The 24,819-nt window shown below is 43.8% G+C and overlaps 1 protein-coding gene across 3 annotated transcripts in view; it reads left to right on the top strand.

The window, feature by feature from the left end:
• Positions 1 to 24,819, top strand: part of MDGA1 (MAM domain containing glycosylphosphatidylinositol anchor 1) — a 470,589-nt gene that overhangs the window by 267,202 nt on the left and 178,568 nt on the right. For all 3 annotated transcript variants that reach the window (XM_088445362.1, XM_088445361.1, XM_088445359.1), the window contains exon 4: positions 6,713 to 6,909. In XM_088445362.1, the coding sequence (XP_088301488.1) occupies positions 6,713 to 6,909 (197 nt within the window). The remainder of the gene's footprint in view (positions 1 to 6,712; positions 6,910 to 24,819) is intronic.

The following is a 24,819-nucleotide window of genomic DNA, read 5'->3' as shown; positions in this document are numbered from 1 at the left end:
TGGCATCTCCCGGAGTGCTAAGCATTCACCCAGAGTGATGAAACAAGGTGTGTGCCGCAAGGCCACGCCCCTCCACAGAGACCACACACCCTTTAAGTGGGTTTACTTACCGCACGGGGGGAGATGTATCAAAGCTCAGACAGAGATAAAGTGGATGAAGATAAACTACCAACCAATCAGTATTTACACAATTACAGGAGCTGATTGGTTGGTACTTTATCTCTCCCTACTTTATCTCTCTCCAAGTCTTAGTGCATCTCCCCCAGGGTGACACCGACCCCAGTGCCACCACTGGGAACAGCTTAATATTGCAAAATTCTCCCGGTAAAGAATAATCTGCTTTTGCCTCTCTTTCATTTACCATTGTTGTCAACTGGGCTGAACAAATGAATCATTTCTACGAAGGGGTAGATTTGCTAAAGCTTCTAAAACAGACAAGGGGTGGACGTTACCCATAGCAACCAATCAGTTGTTACGCAGATGGCGGCTTTCCCATACAGCACATGCGCAGATGTGAATCTTTGCCTATGTCTTATTCTGAGTCGGTAGGAACTTGGCCGCGTCTGTCTTTCTGTGAAATAGGGCGTTTTGTGGTGGACACTGGGCGCCAACCATGCGATTGGCTGTATTTGCCCTGACTTGAGGGAGTATCATGGGAGAGTCGTGGGTGCGTATCTAAAGCTCAGTGCGACACTGAATGTGCTGATACTAATGATGGCAGTTAGCATAAAATCAATAGGCGGCACGGCTTTCCACTTACAGACGCACAAACCCCCGCATTAGCCCTTTGGATTCTGGCATTAGCATAAGTTAGTAAATCTGGCTTCCACGGCTGCCCGCAACTATGGCCCCTTTGTGTGCGAAGGACAATCAGACCCAAAATATCTTACAGCACCTCGAGTGGTGTTCCATTTCCATTCCATTAGACTACCATTAAACAGAACAGAATGCAGTGCAGACTACCACAGGATAGACACCGCTGCAGTGGTTTCCCTGTCTATGCTGTTTGGTGCATTCATCCACCGTTCTGTAGCCCCAAGTGGCTGCGTGAGCGGCTCCTGCAGTCGCAACCAGTAATCCATTTGGGATGTAGTTATTAGACCGGCGGACGCAATGCCACCGGTCTAAATAACGACACCCTGCCGACACGGCGATATTTCAATCCCATTCCATCCATTTTTACCAATTCACTTCTGGCTGAATTGTGTTTGAAACAACAGCAGTGGAAGAGAATGCAGCTCAGGTAGAGAGACAATGTGAAATGTGTGTAATCGTAGCATTACACGTGTGCAATCTTCTAGTTTCCGCGGAACACTGCGCATATTGTATTTTTTTCATTGGATTTCTCGTTGATGAATAGAGCTGGGATGACAATAATCTGTTTATTCTGCTGTGTGGCAAATGTCTAGAAACTCGCAGCCACATGCGCTGAGGTGAATATTTTCTGGAACTATTTTGAAAATGTGCTTATCTCTTCCCATGCGAATCGGGCTCATTTACTATTATGCAGAGGAAGGAAAGATGTCATCACCTCAATTTACTTAGACAATATCACCAGAGTAGCAGTGTGATACTCAGCCGCACGGTGATACTGGCTGGCGGCTTTAAGAGACATTGGGGGTCATTCAGACCCGCTCGTGAGCGGCAGTACGCTCGCAAGCGGGTCGATGTTCCCCCACTGCGCATGCGCATGACGGAGGGAGCTCCGTCGTGCACATGCGTGAGACCCGGCGAGCGACGGGCTGTCCATCGCTCCGGGTCTGGCACCAAAGGGGGCGTGCTGTCGATGTTGATTGACAGCACGCCCCCTTTGGTGGGCGTGCCGGGGGCGTGCCTGCCAGACGGAGGCGTTCCCATGGGAACGCCTACCGTCTCAAGCCGGCCCCACTGACATCAGTAATGATGTCAGTGGGAGTGATTTTGGCTCTGATAGAGCCAAAATCACTCCTGGGCTTGCGGAAGCGAGACCCTACCGCAGGGTCTCGTCGCAAGCCCGATGGTCGCGATGGTCTTTGACCATCGCGACCATCAACATGGACGCTCTCTATAGCTGTGGGTGGTAACCCACAGCTATACGAGCGTCCATGAGGCCGCTCCAAAAACAGGTAGGAGGGCCCTGATTCAGAGCGAGCGCTCTGGTCAGAGCGTTCAGCTCTGAATCAGGCCCTATGTTTTATACTTTTTGATGGATATGCACAAGATGCTTCACACATGTGTAGCATGCAAATGTAAAAAAAAGAATATATATATATTTAAAAACAATAGAAAATGTTTTTGTAAAATGTTCGTAAAAAAAAAAATTGCATTATTTAAACAAAATTTAATAAAGCAGTTTTCATTAATTATTTTCTGCTATCACCGTCCTGAGATGGCAATAATGAAAGGAAGATTGCAGGGGTACTTGTCCCACCGCAATCTCTGAGGTGGTAGTTGGTGTCCCTCTTTACCAGCAGGCGCTACCGATGGCGATAGCAGGTTAGTAGCCCTTCATGCTGTAGGTAGAGTAAAGGGCTTTCCCTGCTTTCATAAAAGGACACGTTAGCAAGAAGATCTGAATGAATTGATTATGTTACCAACACATTAACTTAAACATTTTTAGAAATTTCTAATTTACAACTCAGGATCCCAACAAAAAAGTTGCTTTTGCGTCCCAGAAGTTTTCCTGTTAATCCAGTGACCTGTAGAGTGGGGTCATGTTCTGATTGGTCGGCTCTGGTCAGGGAAGATCAGCCTCTTACAATTGATTATGTTATTCCTGTCTCCCCTGCAGCCGGGGAGGGGCTGCCCATCAATCTGAGAGGGGTCAGACCAGAGATGAAAGGAATAAGGGAATTGACTTACTAAAGGGGAAGATTCATTTACTGATGAGACAGAAAAGAGGGGACCACAAGATTCTGTTTCACTGTATGACATTCGCATCGATCAGTCTGTTCCATTAAATTAATTTATCTTTCTATGTGGTTACTCGCTGTTTTATACCAGGGTGTTAACCCTTTTTATTTAACACCGTAATCATCAGCACTAAATGGTATTGTGTGTACAGTAAGGGGGTGGCAATAGATTCAGTAAGTGACCGTTTGCTTTACTTAACCTCATCTGTTCCCATCTTAGCTATTGCAACCATCTGTTTTTTGGTTCTTGCATGTTTCTGCTTTTAGATTTCAGTTTTACATTTATGATGCCATTTTGATTGCGAGTGATTGAACTTCTTCTGTTCTCTATATACTGTAATATTATACTGAAGTCCCAAAAAACAGCCACTGGAAAAATAACCCTAATATAAAGTCTAATATACCAATTTACCTTATCTATTATAAATTATAATAGTTGGGACAGTGAGTGCTAGTGGTAACCATGCATCCGTTACCCATGGTAGGTACTCCCTCCACTCAGTTAAACTGGCGGGGACTGGATCCTGTAAAATCACATAGGACAGTGTTTCCCAAACTCTGTCCCCTAGGCAACCTAACAGTTCATGTTTTAAGGATATCCTCGCTGGAGCACATATGACTAATTAGTACCTCAATCATTTTGGTACCTAACCATCTTGTATGTACAGTATATGCTTTTAGGAAACACTGACACAGGGGTCAGTAATGTTATACCGCTTTTATACCTAAATTCCGGATCTGACCCGGAGGTTGGAACAGGGTTCCAAACTGGATCAGACCCGTAATTTAGCAGGCGCCGACTCAGGATATCCCTGAGTCTGCGCCGTTCACACCGGAGCCGGGTCTGCAGTGACCCGGCTCTTCCGGCGTGGAAGTGGACGCCTGGAGATGATGTCATCTCCAAGTGCCACTGATGAAGGCCAATCGCCCGGCATGCGGCCCGCTCCAGGTCATGGTGGTCTTACTCTGTCCTGCAGGGGCTACACTGCTGCTTCCACTATATAACTCTCAGTCACTGGCTTCCTGCAGCCTTATTCCCCCTTGTAACATCATATCATTGCCAAAAGCTCATGCAGCTTTGTCCTCAGTAATGCAGTCTTCCACCACCCACATGATCTGCACACTAATTTCCTAAAATAGCCTGCGCCATAAATACATGATTAGCCAAATTGTCTATGTAAGCTGTCTTAGACTTTAGATCAATATGTGTCTGAAGAGATAGTATAGTATTTTGTATTCAGACATTTACTGTATGCAGGGTGCATAGCAGAACCATCTGCACCGGTGTTTATTTTATACTAAAAGGTCACTTAGTACTAATACCCACATCAAGGAGACTGAGAATCTAAGTACATGGGGGATTTCACAAACCAGTAGATGTCGTGAGCCAACCATAAAATCACCCCTGTCCTTCCTATCAATTTGTTGCACTGAAAACTTTCTCCGATTATATAAATGTGTCAGTCACACAGATCGTAATGACGCGTTTCATCCACAGAGGAAGGTGTGTGGTTTTGATAAGTGCAGTCTGTGGCATCCGCTCATTGCACTTTCTCAGTGTTCCTGAATGTGTTACCGGAGATAGGTAAAGACGTCTTTCTCCTGACAGCTACAAGTAAAGGGGGATTATTCTATTTGCAAAAAAGTTAAAATAATAAAAAAATAGAAAAGTGACTTCAGTTGGTTTAGTTGAATACCAGATTCTATAAAAATGCACACTAGATTAGCGTCATTTGAGATGCCTGCTAATGAATGGAAGTCCTAAAGCGAAAGTTTAATTGAATTTGCGTTCAGTAAGATAAAAAGGGATAATGAATTGAATGCATTTTCATACTGTAGCCTCATTGTATTGAGAACATCTCCTGAAAATATTGCTATGTGAGCCTAGCCTCACCATAAGGGGCTCCTTACCTCAGTTGCATCAAGAATGTCACACTAGTGAGAGGCGCATGTTTATTGAGAACACAGTGGCAGGCAGTAATATTTGAAGAGTGCAGCAGTTCTTCCTTGGAATTTGGCAAATCCCATAATACAAACTTTTTAACAATGTTGTGTGTGCCCAGCCAGTATCTTGCTCACTTCCCATTCCAAACATGTACAAAGTCCAAAAATGTGGGCATGGCTGAGGTATGCCTGGGGCGTGTCTGCATCACAGTGGGCATGGCCACACCCCTAGTGGGTACTCTTTGCACTTCTGAAGTGCTACCCCCCTTCCAATGCCCACCTCTCCTCCTAAAACACCATTAAATTGCCGCAAGCATAAACTTTCTATCGTCAGATGATAGATGTGACCCATAAACTTAAACTAAGCTTAACTAAAATAAACACACAGGACCAAGTTATGCCGTTTAAAATTAACTGGTCAGCTTTATTTAGTTACAATGGTAGGTATGGTGGCAGGAGAAAGAACGGCAAACAACCAGCGTCCACTTGTCTTAGGCCAAAAGGATATCACAACTTGCGAGGGCCAACTATCCCAGACAAGGGCAAGTGTGATCTTACAACTTGCAAGGGCCAACTATCCCTTTCAGAGCAAGTGATGCGGCCCCAACACCCATGCCAATGCACCATTCATCATGCTCAGTCGAGAGGAGCCGCTGACCCCAACAGGGTGAATTCAGCCTAATCAGTGCATTGAAGGGGTGCGCACCGCTATTACTGCCGCAAGATGGACCCTTCAATATTGCCGGTCTTCCCCTGCTATGAAATAAAGCCGACACAAGACACAATAGGGGAGGGAGGGTGGGAGATCAAATTCAAAGAGGCAGATTTTCAACGTCAGATTCCCCACAACCTCTCACATAACACGCCCTCTAACCTCTCATCCTATCACCACACCCTCTCACTTAACACGCCCCCTAACCTCTCATCCTATCACCACACCCTCTCACATAACACGCCTCCTAACCTCTCATCCTATCACCACACCCTCTCACATAACACGCCCCCTAACCTCTCATCCTATCACCACACCCTCTCACTTAATATGCCCCTTAACCTCTCACCCTATCACATCTGCCTACTTACTGTCAAACAAAAAACAAACATCTTTAACTTTATTAACCCCCTCTATCCCTGACTAGAAGTTTATGTGCCCTCGGTTCTAGCCCAAACCTCCGTTATATTTAGAGATACTGTGGTGAATGTAGTAACATCTCCAACTTCCTGCTAATCGGGAAGAATGTGCTTAATCCTCAAATCAAGACTCTCTCACCAAAATCACCATAGTTAAGAGCTATTAATTAGCAGTGTCAAAAATATTGGCTCAGGCCAAAAACATGGCTACGCCTACTGCGAGTATGACGATAGGTACTCTTTGAAAAGTGTTTATATTTCACATCCATCAGGTCCTATAATAGTAAACCACCTATTGTATGGCCTACAATAGAACCAAAGGGGTTTGGCATAACTAGAAGTGTATGAGTAGGTAGCACTTGACTGATCTCATATAATTATTTTTTTTGAATTATGTTTACCATTTTGAGCATATGTACTAAGCCTTGGAGGGTGATAAATTACCATCCAATCAGCTCCTAACTGTTATTTTTCAAACACAGCCTGTGACATGACAGTTAGTGAGCTGATTGGCTGGTAGTTTATCACTCTCCAGAGCTTAGTACATCTCCCCCTTTATGGTGTTGCTTTGAGGTAAGATGGTATAGTTGGTTGTCTGCTTGGCCACGTATCGGTTGAATGTTTTGTGTTGTTCTTTGGTTGTCACTCTTTGTCCACACTCACCTGCCTTTCCAATAGTTGCGATACATTGTGTTCTTTAAAGACACTGCATATGACAAAAGCTTATGACCTCTGCTGCCTTCTAGATTTAGATGAACCCATTCTAACCATTCACCAGACCATCAGTGATGTACGAGGGAGCTTCTACCAGGAGAAGACAGTGTTCCTTCGTTGTACCGTCAGCTCCAACCCACCCGCTCGCTTCATCTGGAAACGGGCCACCGAGATCCTCTCGCACAATCAGGACAATGGAGTAGACATCTACGAACCCCTCTACACACAAGTACGTCTTTGGTAACATGTTAACTGACTAGATCCTCAAAAAACGTGCCATCTGTGACCTGTGTAAGCCTCGGAAACAGTTTGTGGGAGCTTAGGTGATCTCTCTTTATTTCTCTTTATTGAAAGTGATCATATTATCAGAAATGAGTACATTGAAGGGATCCAACAATTAACATTTCATTACTCTTCAGCCATCTTGTATAATGGCTTCCAACAATGTTCAACCAGAACGAAGCTCATATAGCAACACTTAACATGGACACATTTGCAGGGCTTATAATGGCCAGAGATACGATATTGCATCTCAAAAGCCTTCACTGTACAAATTATCAACATGTAAGGGAAAGGAGAAAGTGGGTAAGAGATTCTGCACAGGTTTGAATTCAGAATATAATTTCTAAATTATGAAATTATGAAGAAAACCAACAATATTATAATTGTATATATAGAAAAACTATTATGAGTCAAAACTCAGGTTGGTGCTGCACCCCGGAGTCATTGGTCAGTAGATACAAAAAGATTTCTTGTTGAAGCCAGAAAAGATAACAACTTGGTGGGGCACTCTTAGTCAAAAAATATGTATATATGTATATTATTACATTAGGAATGGTAATGAACATTAAAATATCAAGTTTATTAGTATACTCTTAAAATATATAAACAATAATATTCAAATAATACATTTATTAAATAAGATACAAAATATCAAAGAATCCACAATTGGCTTTAATTGACTGATAATTAAGGTGAAAATAATTCTAAAAAAATAATATTACTCCTAAATTGAGAAACATCATAGTTCCTGTGGAATATATAAGGAGTATTATTCCTCACTCACAAAAACTAATCAAATATTCATAATTCTGGGTTTATAATATCAGACACAATTCTAATTTAATCTTGTATTAATAGGCATAAATGTACTTTGTTTGAGCTGATCAAGAGTTTTAACTCGTAAAACTCCAATCACATTCATGTAGTTAGTCACAGTATTGAGTGAAAAATATTATTTTGCAAGACAGTGTCAGAATCCAATCAATTCGAGGAAGCAATTAACAGCTTAGAACAAATTGTCACAATGAATAAATATATATATAGTAAATGATTATAGGAAAATTGGAGACAATTGTCCCCTTTATGACATATGTATTAGTTATATTTTAACTGAGCAAATGTTTAACTCCTGAAGTCACAATAGCTTCCCTGTGACTTATCACAATATTGAATCAATAAAATTCCTTTGCACAATAGTATCAAAATAAGATAAATTCAGGAAAATAAGTGACAACATGGAGAAAATAATCACAATAAATAGATACATATGTAGCGAACAATCTGAAATAATTAGAGACAATTGTCCTCTTGATGACAAAGTAGATAGATAAAAGTGATCCACAAAAGGTGTCTCCTCACTTCTGCTGTCACCCCAAAAGTGGTGTGATGAGCGAGTGAGAGGGACTAGTGTTTCATGAAACAACAGTAAAGTGTAGTATTATCAGAAATTAGTATATTGAAGTGATCCAACAATTCACATTTCATAACTCTTCAGCCATCTTGTATAATGGCTTCCAACAATGTTTTACCAGAACGAAGCTCATATAGCAACACTTAACATGGACACATTTGCAGAGCTTATAATAGCCAGAAATACAATATTGCATCTCAAAAGCCTTCACTGAACAAATTATGCCTAAAATACCACAAAACACCACACCAAGAATATTGGTGGGGCTCTCCTTAATTTTGCTGAAGCTATTTTTTTTTATCATGGACGCAGCATGTAATCCATCGGCAGAAAGAGGACAACTACCTCTGACCCACCTTAGGCGATGAGGGACTCTAAATATCAAAGCATAATGGTTTAGTTTTGGATGGCGTTTTCTGTTAATCAACAATAAACCAACAAAAAACCAAAGCTGCTTTTGCTAAAGACAGTAGATTTCTATATTGTTTTATAAAGTACAGTGTAATCACAGGCACAAGGGATATATTTACTAAAGTGCCGGTTTTTAGAAGTGAAGATGTTGCCCATAGCAACCAATCAGATTTTACAGTACTTATCATTTATCTAGCACCTTCTAGAAGATAATTCTAAAATCTTATTGGTTTCTATGGGCAACATCTACAATTCTAAAAACCCGCACTTTAGTAAATATACCTCACAGTGTCGTTCTTAGACATCACTCGTGGTAGTAATGAGCCAGTATTCAGATGTTGTACATTAGTTTGGCCATTGATGTCTGTGGATGACAGTTGAGCAATCAATATGGCAACTCCCAGTCATAGAAGTTCTCAAAATGGTGTTAGGTATTATATGTTAAAATAGCAAACCTCCCAACTTTTGGAAATGGGAAGGAGGTACAGGGCGCGCGCCGCAGGCGCTCGCGTCCGAAAAAGGGGTGGGGCTCCCTGAAAGGGGCGGAGCCAAATGAAAATGGGGCGGAGCCTCGCGGCTTCCTCCCGTTTTCGTCACTATAGGGGGCGTGCCCAGCACTCTCCGAGATGCTGGGCAGCCCCCCGGGCTCTCCCTACGCTGGTGAACAGATGCCGTGCGATGCGCACGGCATCTGTTCACCTTCTGCACACCCGCTGCTCTGCTAGGCAGAGCAGCGGGTGTGCTCTCCCCAACTTCCCCCCCACCGCGGGACACTGCGGCCCGCGGGCGGGACAGCGGGACAGTCCCATAAAAACGGGACTGTCCCGCTGGAAGCGGGACAGTTGGGAGGTATGAAATAGGCTTCTTTTTATCTGCAACTTATATTGGTATCAGCGTAAGATCCTGATGAATCCATGCAAGTGAAGGAACTCTGGCTATGGGGTATATGTATCAAAGCTTAGAGAGAGATAAAGTACCAACCAATCACCTCCTAACGGTCATTTTTAAAACACAGCCTGTAATGTGACAGTTAGGAGCTGATTGGTAGGTACTTTCTCTCTCTCTCTCTCTCTCTCTCTCTCTCCACTTTACCTTTCTCCAAAGTTTGATACATCTCCCCTTTAGTGAGTCTATCTTTCACTCTTATCCAGCTTGTCTGATAGAGGCTCCATCACGTCCCCATGTTCTTTCCGGGGGAAATCATTCTGCCAGGAAGAGAGACAAATAAATAGGTGTTGTCTGAAGGGTAATGGGCCGATACTAACAGCCAGATCCAAACACTGTTCATCAGATGACAGATATTCCGCTACGTGTTCCCTACACAGCAGCGAGGAGATGTTAGATTGTCAGCTGTAGTGGTGTCTGTCATATAGAATGTCACTTTCAGATACAGATACGCTGTTATGTGTCCACGTTTCTGTGCTGTCAGCATTGGGTTAAACTATGTTGACTTGACAGCTGGTTTGAAGGCAAAATATTACATTTCACGGTAACTTCAATGCTTATCTTTTAATTGGCAAAATGTTTTAAAAATGACTGATACTGGCTATGTCCCCCTCACCTCTGGTTAATACTTGTTACTGGAGAAAAACTCATCTGTCCTTCTGCCTGACTTAAGTTATAATATCCTTATAATTTACAATAGGACGTATATTATACCATATACTTTTGGAAGGAATGCACCTGTGGCTTTACAGTTGGCGTATAATAAATGTCATTACATGCACTATAGATTAGAACAGATTGTTCTACAAGTAAGCTTCTATTCCAACTACTATGGGACTGTGTGTATAAGGTGTATATAATACATAAATGCATTCTGTGTGTATATTGGGGTCCCATTCCCAAGATATTTCATTATGATATGCAATTATTCCAAAATACGGAATATTCCGTTATCCAAAATGCCCCTGGTCCCAAGCATTTTGGATATCGGAGACTCAACCTGCACCACTTCAGCTGTAGGGTAATAGGAACCGCAATTACTAAGGGACAATAGAATAAAAATAATTCAGCCTTTCTCGGCGCCTGAGAGTTGATGAGGTTTGTTGGAAGTTCTCGCAGGCTCCAAGCATCTTACCATCTCCTGGGGTCGAAGGAGCAATGAGAAACATTCAATTAGATTTCATTTTAGGATGCACCATGGCTTTAGATGGTGCCCTCTTCAGTTCTTGCTAAATTTTCCCGAATCCAGGCCTTCCATATTATTCATGCTGTCTTATTAATCACCTCTTAATATCATAACTCTGCGCATTCTCTATAGATAAGAGAGTGAATCAATATCCGCCCGCTGCTAGTCCTATTACCACATCTAATGAAACTCCGCTTCCTGCAGTAAATTAAGATCGTCTTCCTGCAGACAGTAACGTGATTGCATTTGCGGGAGAGGAAAGTTTCTCTGCAACGTAACAACTCTTCATTGCTATTTCATTGGACAACCCTCTGGGACCCACGTCAAGTCCATTATTGTCCATGTAAAATGTCACTCGCCTTTCATTTAGTGTCAGTCAGACTTATGGCTGTAAGGGCCTGATGTACACTTTAGTCCAGCCGCTGCATCTGTCTACGCAGCGGCTGGGCTAAAATTTGCAAAAGCCGCAGGAGGCGTCTTTAGTAAAAAGACGCCCACCGCGGGCTGCTGTGATCCGCTGCTGCATCCATTTTCAGGAAGGCTGCCCGGCGTCACATCCTCCCAAACGGCAGGCTGTGGCTTAGGGGGTACCGCATGCAACGACACAGTACCCATTCTGCACTATGCACAGAACCGGTCATGCGCATGTGCAGTCCCCTCGCCGTCGGAGTTGTACGCAAATCTTCGGGTTTACGTACCACTCTGAATCAGGCCCTACGATCAATGTGCTCATTCATTTCCATGGGGTACTTCACACACTTGATAACCAAATTGAAATGAATAAGCCCATTTAAATGAATGTGAAAATGTCTTTGATCTTTAAACATTACTGATGAATTCACCTTTTTTAATCAACTGAAATCATCCAAAATTGCTGCTTCGTTGATAAGAGATGCTATTGGTTTAAACTGCAAGTACAGACAGTTCATCCATTTCAATGGCAGCGACCATAACCTACTTTCCTAGCCAGCCGGGTCAGCCAGCAGTCTCCTCTCAGGACCTGACCTTCAGATGGATCTGACAATCTGATCATTCCCATTTAGAATCTTGATCAGCAGAGAGGTTATACTGGTGTTCATATCATTCGTTTAAAGTTAAACTCACATGATGGACAACTGTATAAATGACCAGCTGTTGCCCGCAGCTTCACCCATGATGAAATCTCTACTGCCAACATTTCTTTATATTAGGTGTTCTAGTTGTATTGCTTTGCATAGGGGCCCTGTGGCAGGAGTGGCCCATGTGACCAGCAGCGCTATACAGACTGGTGGCAGCAGCGCTTTCACCCACCACTCACACCTATGTCACTGTGTGCCCTGTGCATAGACTGCTACGTAGCCTATCCTATTCATCCACCACTCACACCAATGTCACTGTGTGCCCTGTGCAGAGCCTGCTATGTAACCTCTCCTATTCACCCACCACTCACACCAATGTCACTGTGTGCCTTGTGCACAAACTGCTATGTAACATCTACTATTCATCCACCACTCACACCAATGTCACTGTGTGCCCTGTGCACAGACTGCTATGTAGCCTCTCCAATTCACCCACCTCTCACACCAATGTCACTGTGTGCCCTGTGCACAGACTGCTATGTAACCTCTCCTATTCACCCACCTCTCACACCAATGTCAATGTGTGCCCTGTGCACAGACTGCTATGTAGCCTATCCTATTCACGCACCACTCACACCAATGTCACTATGTGCCCTGTGCACAGACTGCTAAACCCTATCCTATTCACCCACCACTCACACCTATGTCACTGTGTGCCCTGTGCACAGACTGCTATGTAGCCTATACTATTCACGCACCACTCACACTAATGTCACTGTGTGCCCTGTGCACAGACTGCTAAACCCTATCCTATTCACCCACCACTCACACCTATGTCACTGTGTGCCCTGTGCACAGACTGCTATGTAGCCTATACTATTCACCCACCACTCACACCTATGTCACTGTGTGCCCTGTGCACAGACTGCTATGTAGCCTATACTATTCACCCACCACTCACACCAATGTCGCTGTGTGCCCTGTGCACAGACTGCTATGTAGCCTATCCTATTCACCGACTACTCACACCAATGTCACTGTGTGCCCTGTGCACAGACTGCTATGTAGCCTATCCTATTCACGCACCTCTCACACCAATGTCACTGTGTGCCCTGTGCACAGACTGCTATGTAGCCTATACTATTCACCCACCACTCACACCAATGTCGCTGTGTGCCCTGTGCACAGACTGCTATGTAGCCTATCCTATTCACCCACCACTCACACCAATGTCACTGTGTGCCCTGTGCACAGACTGCTATGTAGCATATCCTATTCAAGTGAACGTGGGTCTAAAGCACCTCTCCCCCTACCCCTTACCGGCCGTGCACATGGTGCCAGACCTATCTCTTGCATTGATGATGTCAATTATTTTTTTTTGTTATTTCTTAGCTTTAACTTGACGGATGGAGATGAAACAAATCCCAGGTTATTTCTAGGAGTTTCCACTACAAAATTATGCAGTTTTCATGAAAATCGGTTCAGTAGTTTTTTGTGCCAACTTGGAATAAACAGACACAACTTCCTTATTATGTTAGAAATGAATAGATGGACGACCTTATAACAGCACTTATTGATATGCAATAAAAAGTTTCAGAAGCTTTTAAAATCTGACTGTAGAACATATTTTCCATGGACACAACAGCAGATAGATAAATTAGTACATATTAAGGCTACATACTGTACTATTTCTGTATTTGAGCGTTAAATTATCCTGTTCCTATAAGACAAACTTGTATCGTATGGTACACTATGTCCTACTAATCAGTGACTTCTTTTTCCAGGCTGAAGTAGGGGACAGTATCCTAATATTATGTTTTCTACTGTAACTCCTCACACTATATCTCTCAACTACAGGTCACAGCCAATGCCAGCTGGGATAATAAGGAATCTGGTCTGATCAGTCATCACAGCCTCCTGTAGAGGCAGCCTCAAATGCAATCAGCCAGCCACCAGTTTTAAGAGTGGAGTTTCTTTAATTATATCTGACGTTATTACAGAACAGTTCAGTTCAGGTCACAACACCAGGGACAAAATATGAGATAATATAGATCTTTGTGGAACAGCCACTATACACTGAGCAAAATAGTGACCTATAGGATCTATGAGGGACTGATTTCAACATGTTCCCCATAATTTGGTGACTTGCAATGGGTCACTCATGCAAGGTCAGTGTATGTGCTAATGCAGCAATTAAGTGAAATTGTAATTGATTAGTTGTGTCCTGATTGCAGAAGAGATGCTGAGAACATTGGCAGAGACTGAATGAGCAATTGATTTGTTATATCTTGATTTTAGACTAATGCACTCTTTATATTGTGGATCTTTACACAGTAAGTAGTAGATATCTCAAGGAAAGATTCATGACACAAAAGTGCACGTTGTTAAATACTAATTAGAGATCTTGTGCTCAGTGGTTGCATTACTACTGTATACAGGGAGCATCACAGTGACTGCCATACTATACAGAGAGCATTGCAGTGACCGGAGTATAATGCAGAGAGCAACAGTGACCGCCATATAATACAGAGAGCATCAGTGATTGCCTTATGATACACAGAGCATTAGTGAACACCAAATAATACAGCAGGCATCAGTGATTGTCATAGAATACACAGAGCATCAGTGACCACCATATAATACAGAAAGTGTCATTGACCTCCATGTAATACAGAGAGCATCAGTGACTGCCATATAATATATAGAGAATCAGTGGCCACCATATAATACAGCAGGCAACAGTGACTGCCATATAATACAGAGAGAATCAGTGACGCCATATAATGCAGAGAGAATCAGTGACCACCATTTAATACACAGAACAACAGTGACCACCATATAAAACAGAGAATCAGTGACCGCCATATAATACAGAGGGCAACAGTGACCAAATATAATGCGGCCGCCTGCTGGAACTTGTAGTTCCACAAGTGCCAAAGTTTTACACTATTTACACTACTATTACCCCCGTACCCAATCTCCAGGGGTGCGGGAAAGAGCCCCAGGCTTCACACTAAGCCTGGGGTGCTCGGGAGAGGGGGCACCCCTTTATTGGCTTGGGCTGACCGGCTTGGGGTGTTAATACTTTGGCCGTGGAGACCTGGTGATAGGGTCTCCTGGCTGTGGCATTACAACCCGGTCGGTTTGGGTCCGGTGCTGATTTTAAATATAGGGGGACCCCTACACATTTTTTCCCCCCTATATTTAAAACTAGGACTGGCCCTGAAGCCAGGTACTGGTTCCTAAATTACATAGGAACCCTATGCGTTTTTTTCCCTGTAATTTGAGGAACCAGGACTGGCTGAGCAGCTCGGGGCTGGTTATGCTTTTGGGGGGGGGGACGCTACGTAATTTTTTTTAAACATTTAACCCGTTTTATACAGGTACTACACACAAGCAGCCTTCACATATCTCACTAATATGTGCAGGCTGCTTGTTTGGGAGTGTTAGACAGAGAGAAGACACTGCAATCTCGGATGAGTAATCTCATCTAAACTTGATACTCGGGGGAGAAATCTCGATCTGCTTCACCATAAGAAAACTCACTCTCAGCTAAACTCACTTCTTAGTAAATTTGTGAGTTTGAGAAGCCTCAAATCACCCGAGTTTCGGCGATGCTAATCGAGATGAAGAAAAAAAAAAAACTAAATCAGACTCGATTCTTAGTAACTTTACCCCTAAGCCTGCGGTGCTCGGTTGAGGGGAGACCCCTTTATTTGGGGGGTCCCCACCTCCTCTGAGATCCCAGGCTTGGGCTGACCTGCTTGGGGTGCGATTGCTTTGGCTGGGTAGACCCGGTGATAGGGTCCCCTGGCTGTGTCTGGTTTTAAATATAGGGGGACCCTACGCAATTTTTCCCCCCTATTTTTAAAAACAGGACACTGGCTCAGTGCTGGTTCCTAAAATACGGGCAGACCCTATTCATTTTGTTCCCCATATTTTTAGGAACCAGGACTGGCTGAGCTATGCTTTTTTTTGGGGGGGGGGACCCTACACCATTTTTTTTTTAAACATTTAACTCTTTTTGGGCTATTTCCAGACAGAAACATACATGGATCACACTGATCTGTGTCTGTTTCTGCAGAATTCGCAGCTCACTGGCAGGTGAATTGATTTCACGAATTTGCACGAGTTTTGTCCATTCTCATGAGAGTTTTGAAACTCTCATCTTGGTATATTCCCGAATCCTATCTTCACTAGTGAAAAATTACTCGAGTTTGGCCGATGGTGAATTAAACAGAGTTTGCTAACTCTCCAGACTTTTCCTGTAGCAATGGAGATTTCTCTCCCGAGTTTGACATTAGTAAATTTGTGAGTGGGAAAAAATGGTCAAACTCCAGAGACTGCTGCTGTAACTCAACCAAACTTGATTCTTAGTAAATTTACACCTAGGAGCCTTCCAAACATGATAGGTGAACCAAAATGAGTGATGCTAGGAGAGAATTGTGATTTGTGTGATATTTCTCAAAGCTTGGAGAGGGATAAAGTGGAGAGTGATAAGCTGCCAACCAATCAGCTCTAAATGTCATTATTTAAACACATGACAGAAGCTGACTGGTTGATTATCTCTCTCCAAGCTTTGATAAATCTCCCCCACAGGGTGTAACGGACATTTGGCTGGATGAAAAGTTATGGCTGGGTGGCAAATGTGGAATGATGCATGTTTAGAACAGATAGGATGAGGGTTTTGTCTATCTATATGTAAAAACTAGGGATGCGCAGGCTCGTTTTCCCGCCAAATTCAGATTTTTCCCGCCAAAAATCGGGTCTCAGAAAGAGGCAAAACATCATCTTTCATGGACAAACATCATATTTCATGGACTTTTGTCCAAGAATGAATATGGCGGGAAAATCCGAACTAATCCGAGCCTGCACATCCCTAGTAAAAACCTGATTAAAACCTACCGAGCGAAGGATAAATGTGAAATATATAAATCTAGAGTCCATAACGTTATACAGGGAGAGAACGACACCAGCAAAGGCCTGATTCTGGTTAGGTTTAATCCGTTTGTAACCCCCCTTTATCTATAAAGGCACACTAGGTTACTAACTACTTTACTGTCTAACATTTACCCACCCTTAACCTCCCGTTAAGTGGTGTTCCTATCAGTGCCTCCACCCAAGTATCGGTAGTCAGTCTGGGCCTACTTGGGGAAACCCACTAAAATGTTATAACTAATGTCTATGTTTTGATAGGGAACAATTTAAACCACATAATGTGACACAGGATATTATAGTGTATAAATTATGTAAACCTGTTCTTCTTCTTTACTTCGAATATCCCAGAGTTATCCGTTGCTCCTCCAGGCAAGTGACTCCCTCAATAACAATTTAAGAGTTCTAATATTTTAGACAAATAAAAGTAAGGTATACAACAATACATTTGCATATAAACTGGCTTTATATTTCACAGAGTTCTGTATGTGATACCATATTTTAGCTCGAGATGTGCGCCGAACCCCCATGTTTAAGTTTTGGATCCGGATTCACCTTCGTATTTTGGTTTTGTGAAACCACCCTCACGTGTTTTGGTTTTTATTTTGGATCTGAATTTTGTCTTAAAAAAAAATAAATAGAAACAACAGCTAAAATGACGTCATTGTGACCTGTTAGCATGCATTCCGAAACCTGAGTTTGGTTTTTAAATCTGAGTTCCAAACCTTGGGACGATCCGAACTTGGACTCGGTTCGACTTGGTACCCCAAAGTGTTTCCGAACTTGGGCTCGTTTCGACTCGGAACCAATAAATTCGGTTGCTTCCGGTTCTCTGAGAACCGGACCCTCACATTTCTAATTTTAACTGAAATAGTTAAACATACCACCTTGGACACATAGCTATATATAAAGCCCCTAGTCTCATGTACTAGCAAACACACATTACTTATTCCATTGGGCTGAATGTTCCTTTGCTCTCAGAGGGGTCTATGGGCCTGATTCAGAGCCGCTCGCTCGCGCTGTGCGTTCGCAAGCGGCCCAATGTTCTGCGTACTACGCGCATGTTTCGTTCTGCACGTGCGCGAACTACACACTGCGATCGCAACCCTCTCGCTCACCCAGCAAAGGCAGCCCAGGGTAATGAGTGACAGGAGAGGCCAGTTTGTGGGTGGTAACGGGCAGGACACTAATAACGGGGGGTTGGAGATGCGAACGCAGGCGTGCCTGGGTGTTTCAACGCCGTTTTAGAGGCGTGTATAATTAACAGGCAGCGTCATAGTACACGTCACTTGCCATTTCTTTACACTGATTTCCTCGCAATGCTTGCGGTAGGGTAAAGCTACCTCAAGCACTGCGTTCACATCCGATGGTGCTCGATGTACCAATGTTTTAATACACTTCCTGGAGAGGACATGTTGCTGGTGGGCGGCTCTGCCTGTACGATTGGGCGTACGCTCAGACAAAGTGGCCGCTCGCTAAGACATGTTTTGCGTGCTTATGCCTTGGCGAGCGATCGCTTCGCGTGGCGTCACTTTGAAAAATTTGCATCTAGCGAGCGTAAGCAGATAGCGAACGGGTCTGAATCAGGCCCTATGTACCAAGCAGTGAAAAGTGTGGAGAAGTGGACCAGTGGAGTTGGTACCATAGTAACCAATCAGCTCCTACCTACTATTTTATAGACTGTACCTGATAAATGCTATTTCAAAGGTGATTGCATGCTATGGGCAACTTCTCCACGCTTTTCACTGGTACATAGACCCCAGAGTATTTTACAAATATCCTTTAGGCTTGTGAGGATTTATAATATCGCTGACTCCTGGTGAAGTAATCCTGCATAAGGTATAGGGGTCTATTCATATAGAACATAAAGTGGCTACTAAAAGATATCGCTATATATCGCATCACATCGATGCGATATATAGTGACGTTTAGTAGCCATTCATGTACACCTACATGTCCGACGTCTTCGGCGCTATCCGGCCCCTCCGTGATCCCTGTAGCGCAGTGAGAAGACAGACCTGCTCCTCACTGCGAATGACCCGGCGACTGAGAGCAGCAGGTCACATCAGACCTGCTGCTATGGACGCTGGGAAAAGGGGCGGAGCCAGTGCCGGACGGAGAGCAGGGAAGTACACAACTTGTGGTAACAGATAACGCTATCCTCAGATGGCGAATCTGTACCGTAGAAGGGGGCGGAAAGCTGAGCTTTCTGTTCCTTCGTGAATCGCACTCACCATACAATAGTATGGTGATGTGATACAGGGATGGAGCAGGGGTACCGCTGGAGAAGTAATACACTTGTCCACGGTAACTTATTCCATGAATAGCACAAAGCAGATTTCAGCTAAATTGGGCTCTTCTCTGCTTCATGAATAGGCCCCTTAATATCTGTATCTCTTTGTTTATGTACTGTCCTAAAAGTTAGCAATGTTAATAAAGGATATTTTGTCCTGAAACACTTGCTCCTCTCTGCTCTTTATAGACTTCAGACAATTACAAGTTTCCTTTTCTAATGTTGTAAACTCTGGATCCTGTTATATAAAATTGCAGCATCAGCAGGAAACCTAGATCTCACTTCAGTTACATATATAAATCAGCGTTATATGGCAGATAGGCAGAGGTTTAAGGTTCTGATGGGACTGTTAATTACTCTGTTGTGATCCCCTAAAAGTACATATGCCTTCTGTGCTCATATTAGATACTGCTATCAGTCTATGTGGCTTAAAGTTGTACACTGTAGCCTATGGGCTTGTTGTATGTACAGTGAGTGTTTATTTCTTGTACAGGTTGAGTCTCTCATATCCAAAATGCTTGGGACCAGGGGTATTTTGGATAACGGAATATTCCGTATTTTGGAATAATTGCATACCATAATGAAATATCTTGGGAATAGGACCCAAATATACACACAAAATGCATTTATGTGTTATATACACCTTATACACACAGCCTCCAGGTCATTTTATACAATATATTCAATAATTTTGTGGCTCAAAGTTTGTGTACATAAATGAAATTAATTTATGTTTCACATACACCTTATACACACAGCCTGAAGGTAATTTTATACAATAATTTTAATAATTTGTGCCTTAGACAATGTTTGTGTACCTTAAACCATCAAAAATCCAAAGGTTTCATTATCTCAGTCATGTAAAAAAGAATTCGTATTTCGGAATATTCCGTATTTTGGAATATTTGGATATGGGAGACTCAACCTGTAACAGCAGGATAATCCCTGAGGTCTTCCCTTGAGTGCAGTGAGTAATTAATATATAAATTTACTTTACACTCAGTGTTCACTCCTTATAAGGTGCCTCCTTAGCTCTCCTCTCAGGTAGTGCTGAAGTAACTGTATGCTGCATAAGTGCAGTGTGCGTTAATGCTACTCACTGCTGACAAGTTCTGCTGCCTAGGGACGGACATCGGAAGCCGATGGTTAGCAACCATCGATGTTTTCAATCTGATGGAAATTTAACGGGAATTCGATGGTTACATAGCAGAGCAGCGGGAGAATAGATGCCATGCATATGCATCTATTCACAATGTAGGGGGAGCCTGTGGGTACGAGGGAGCCGCCCCTTTTTGCACAGGCTGCACACCCTTTTCGCATGAAAGTATAACCATTGCGTTGGTTATACTATCAAATTGTTGCGATGCGATGGCTAGTTACCATCGTATCACATGATTTGATATCGTAAGCCTGGCAACCACTCGATGCCGGGCTTCCGATGTCCATCCTTACTGCTGCCTTACTGATGACAGGCGCTGCTGCCGAGCGCCCAGCTGCCTCACACAGAGCACCTTAGGCCACTTCCGACTTCAGTGGTGAAGATGGGCCCCCTGTGAAGGCAGTACCCACCTCTGTCTGACACCCGATCACTCTCACAGGTTGGGTATGGGATCCCGGCGGTCGGCATAACGACAGCAGCATCCCAACAGTCAGAATCCCGACACCCTTAGGTAAGTAAGATACTTCACCCCTAAGCCTCCCTTCCTAGTGCCTAACCCTAACCTCCCCCCTTAGTGCCTAACCCTAACCTCCCCCCTTAGTGCCTAACACTAACCTCCCACCTTAGTGCCTAACCCTAACCTCCCCCTCGCCGGTGCGTAACCCTCCCTACTTAGTGCCTAACCCTAACCTCCCGCTGCCTAAACCTAACCCTCCCCCTAACCTCCGATACTTACCTTTGGGATTCCGGCGCCGGTATTTCGACCATCGGCATCCCGCACGCCGGGATGCTGACTACACCCCACTCTGACAGCGCACTCAGCCTCCACTGCTGCACACGGCAGTGGGTAAGTGGCTGACCAAGCTCCCTCCCCGACTCCACACCCCTGCGCGCGGCAACCTGTCCATCGCTAAGCTGCAGGGAGGGATCACCAGACTAACAGCCTCATTTATCAACGAGTTTATCACTCAAAACTAGTGATAAATGTCACTGTGTATGATAAATGGTGCTCCAGCCAATCAGCTCCCAACTGTCATTTTTCTAACAGTTGACAGTTGGGAGCTGATTGGCTGAGCTCCATTTATCATACACAGTGACATTTATCACTAGTTTTGAGTGATAAACTCGTTGATAAATGAAGCCCTAATGGTGCGTACACACTACACGATATGCTCCCTGAGCGATATCGTGTAGTGTGTCCCCGGCAGGCTGTGCTCAATATCGTTCATGACATTGAGCACAGCCGCTGAACGATATCATTAACGATTTCGTTCAGTGCCGGGCTCTCTCCCCCATTCCCTGACATGCAGCAACCTGACGAGGTCGTCAGGTTGTGCTGCAAGTTCAGGCAATGGACAATGTCGGAAACGACCAGCGGGAGTGCGTATCGCTGGTCGTTTCCGACATAAAAGTGCACGATTTGTGCACGATTACTGAGCGACTGCACGATTACGATGTCGTAATCATGCAGTCGCTCAGTAATATTGCCCAGTGTGTAGTGTACCCACCATAAGTGTCAGCTGCTGTCACCTCTCTCAAACCGGCCCCTCTTTCCCTTACAGGAACCAAATCACTCCCACCTATATCACTCTGCCCCTGCTTCTATAGTGTATGTGTATCCCATACAATGAGGCACATCCTCACCAAAGAAAGAAGTACCATATAAACTTTTATGTAAATACATGGAACATATATACTTTTTACCCCATAAATTGTACATACATATCCGTTAGTAAAGGCTATTTCAGAAAGAAAGAATAAATTAGGCATGTTTTACCTCAACATACAAATATAAATATACATGTATGTCATATATAACATTTGTTAACCCATGTGAACATATTACCTCAGAAGATGTATTTTTATTAATACTGTAATTAACTTAACCTGGGTTACACGTTAGCATAAGCAACTGTCCTGAAATTCATTTATTACACTATTACAGATTATGGTAACTGTGGATTCTAATGCTGGGTACACACTAGACGATATGTCGTCCGAAACGGCGAATCGGAGTGACATATCGGACACATCGTCAAGAGTGTAACTGCTATGTCGCCGACGATGCGCACTCCCGCGCGTCGTCAGTGACATCCTCCGTCGGACCTACATGCAAGATATCGTTAGCGAGGGCCATGCAGCCAAACGCAGCATGGCCCCCGCTGCCGATCCATCACTGCCGGCATTGGGAAGTGTGTATACACTTGCCGATGCCGGATCCCATCGCTAAAGATGTCGGGCACACTAAACATTGTGTATCCATATGCCAATTGGGACAATGAAACTAATGCTTCTGGGAATGAAAGATGACATTTATCTATTTTTAAAACACAACTTCTGTCCACAAGTAATAAAAGAGATAACTACATGGGGCGCTCTTCTAGAGTCAGTGCTATGTAATAGGACACAAGAGAACTAATACACATGAGGGGAATTTAGTTAATATATGTCCTTATTCAGAGGTGGACGCTAATGCCGCCGCGATCGTGACTTTTTACCCAGCGCAATAGCGTCTTTATACTAATGTCACAGCCTATGGAATTCTTACAGAGATGTCAGTCGACTGTGGCGCTAATCCACCGCTTTGCGTAAAATTTCCACCATTGAACACTGCACCAGTCCTAGGGAGGCGCAGATTGTACGTCTGAACACGGCCGCCGAAATCAGTGCAACTGTGGAAAAAGTCACAGTGAATGCGACACGCCTATGTCTGGCCGTCACCCACCCCAGCGGTGTTTCTAGAGAGGAGGGGACCCATGTGGAGTCTCTGACATGGGTCCCCTCCCCTCTGTACGGCAGCGTACTGAGCTGTGTGCTGCCAGCGCCGGGGTTATAGACTCTGGGCACTAGAGTGCGCCACACGGTATGCGCTGGTCACCGGGAAAATGGCCGCTGTGCAAATGACGGGAAAATGGCCGCGGCAGCCATTTTCCAGTCGTTTTTTACAGCGCCGGACCTCCGCACCGACGTGGGACTCCGGAGAGGTAAGTAATACTATGGGTGCACCCTTTATAGATACGCCCCTGCCCACCCTGTTGCTACTCAAAAATATATATATATATATATACCATAGTACAGAGGTTCCAAAACTCCGCCATTATAGTGCATGTTTTAAGGATATCCATGCTTGAGCACAGGTGACTTACTTAGTACCTCAGTCAATCTTCCGATATAAAGCTGTCACGGTGAAGAAGTGACTACTGGATTTATGACTCGGGAGTCCTAATGTGCATGCTAGGCCATCGGCCAGTGTATGCGCAATCCGCGGGGACAGTTGAGGGATCCCTCGTACCTCTCTCCCTGTAGTTTTTGTATAAAGAAGCCCCTTACCCGTCTATAGAGCAGATGCTCTAGAAAGTTTCACTTTACGGAACTTGCTACATACGGGCACATCGCAGCTCCAGAGAATTCTATGGGGCTTGCTGTGCGGCTGGTCCGCAGCAGATATCTCTGATACCTTTCTAATACATACAGTATGGCAATTCCTATATATACATATATATCGTAGTAAATCTCAGATAACGGCAGATTTCTGTAGTTTTACTGGTTTTTACAGTTTGCTACATCCTGCCCTATTTCCTATACAGTTATGTACTCCCTCATAACTGGGTCACTGCCTCTACACTGATGGAAAACAGATGGGGGCTTTAAACTTTAAAAAGGGACAGGACGAAAACCAGACAATAATTGACCTGTGATGCTGGCTTCAGTCTTGGGTACGTTTTTGAAGACATTCTAAGGGATGTGATTTGGAAGTATGCTTTAGAAATAATGTAATAAAACACAGTATCAGCATCAAGGTTGCCAGATCGTCCCTTTAATAAGCAGCACATGAATTACACAGGTTCTGTGGATGACTGACTTCTAGGGGTATATTTACTAAAGTGAGAGTTTTTAGAAGTGGAGATGTTGCCCATAGCAACTAGATTCTAGCTGTTATCTTCTAGAAGGTGATAGATAAATGTTAAGTAGAATCTGATTGGCAACATTCTCCACTTCTAAAAATTCTCACTTTAGTACATATACCCCCTAGAGTTCTGCATGTACAAAAGATCTAAGGATGCGACAGATGACCCGCGGGAGCACGCATCGGGATCATGATTGTGGGTACCCACTACACACTTTGAACGGTTTGTTGTTCCGATGTGTCGGAATCGACCAAATCGTTCAAAATATTGTGTAGTTTGTATCTAGCATTACTCTACCGCCGTGAATACAAGTGGCCATTGTAATTTGCAATTGAGTACGGGATCGCTAACTTTTGCAAAGGGGTCTGCGATCACTTGGCATTTCAGGATGGAGACTGGGAGGTGACCTAAAGTGAATGCAAAAAGGGGCGATTTCATGGGACTGTTAGGAGAGTGTCACAGGCATGTCTGGGGATGCTCCTGCGTTCCCATTCGCAAAACCACAGCTTCTGGATTAGAGGAGAGTAGCTAGAGTAGACCGTAGGTTACCG

Source organism: Taudactylus pleione, unplaced genomic scaffold, assembly GCF_031769625.1.
Source record: "Taudactylus pleione unplaced genomic scaffold, aTauple2 ptg000378l, whole genome shotgun sequence".
Taxonomy (NCBI): Eukaryota; Metazoa; Chordata; class Amphibia; order Anura; family Myobatrachidae; genus Taudactylus; species Taudactylus pleione.
Note: the sequence above shows the minus strand (reverse complement) of the source record. Positions and strands in the feature narration are given on the sequence as shown.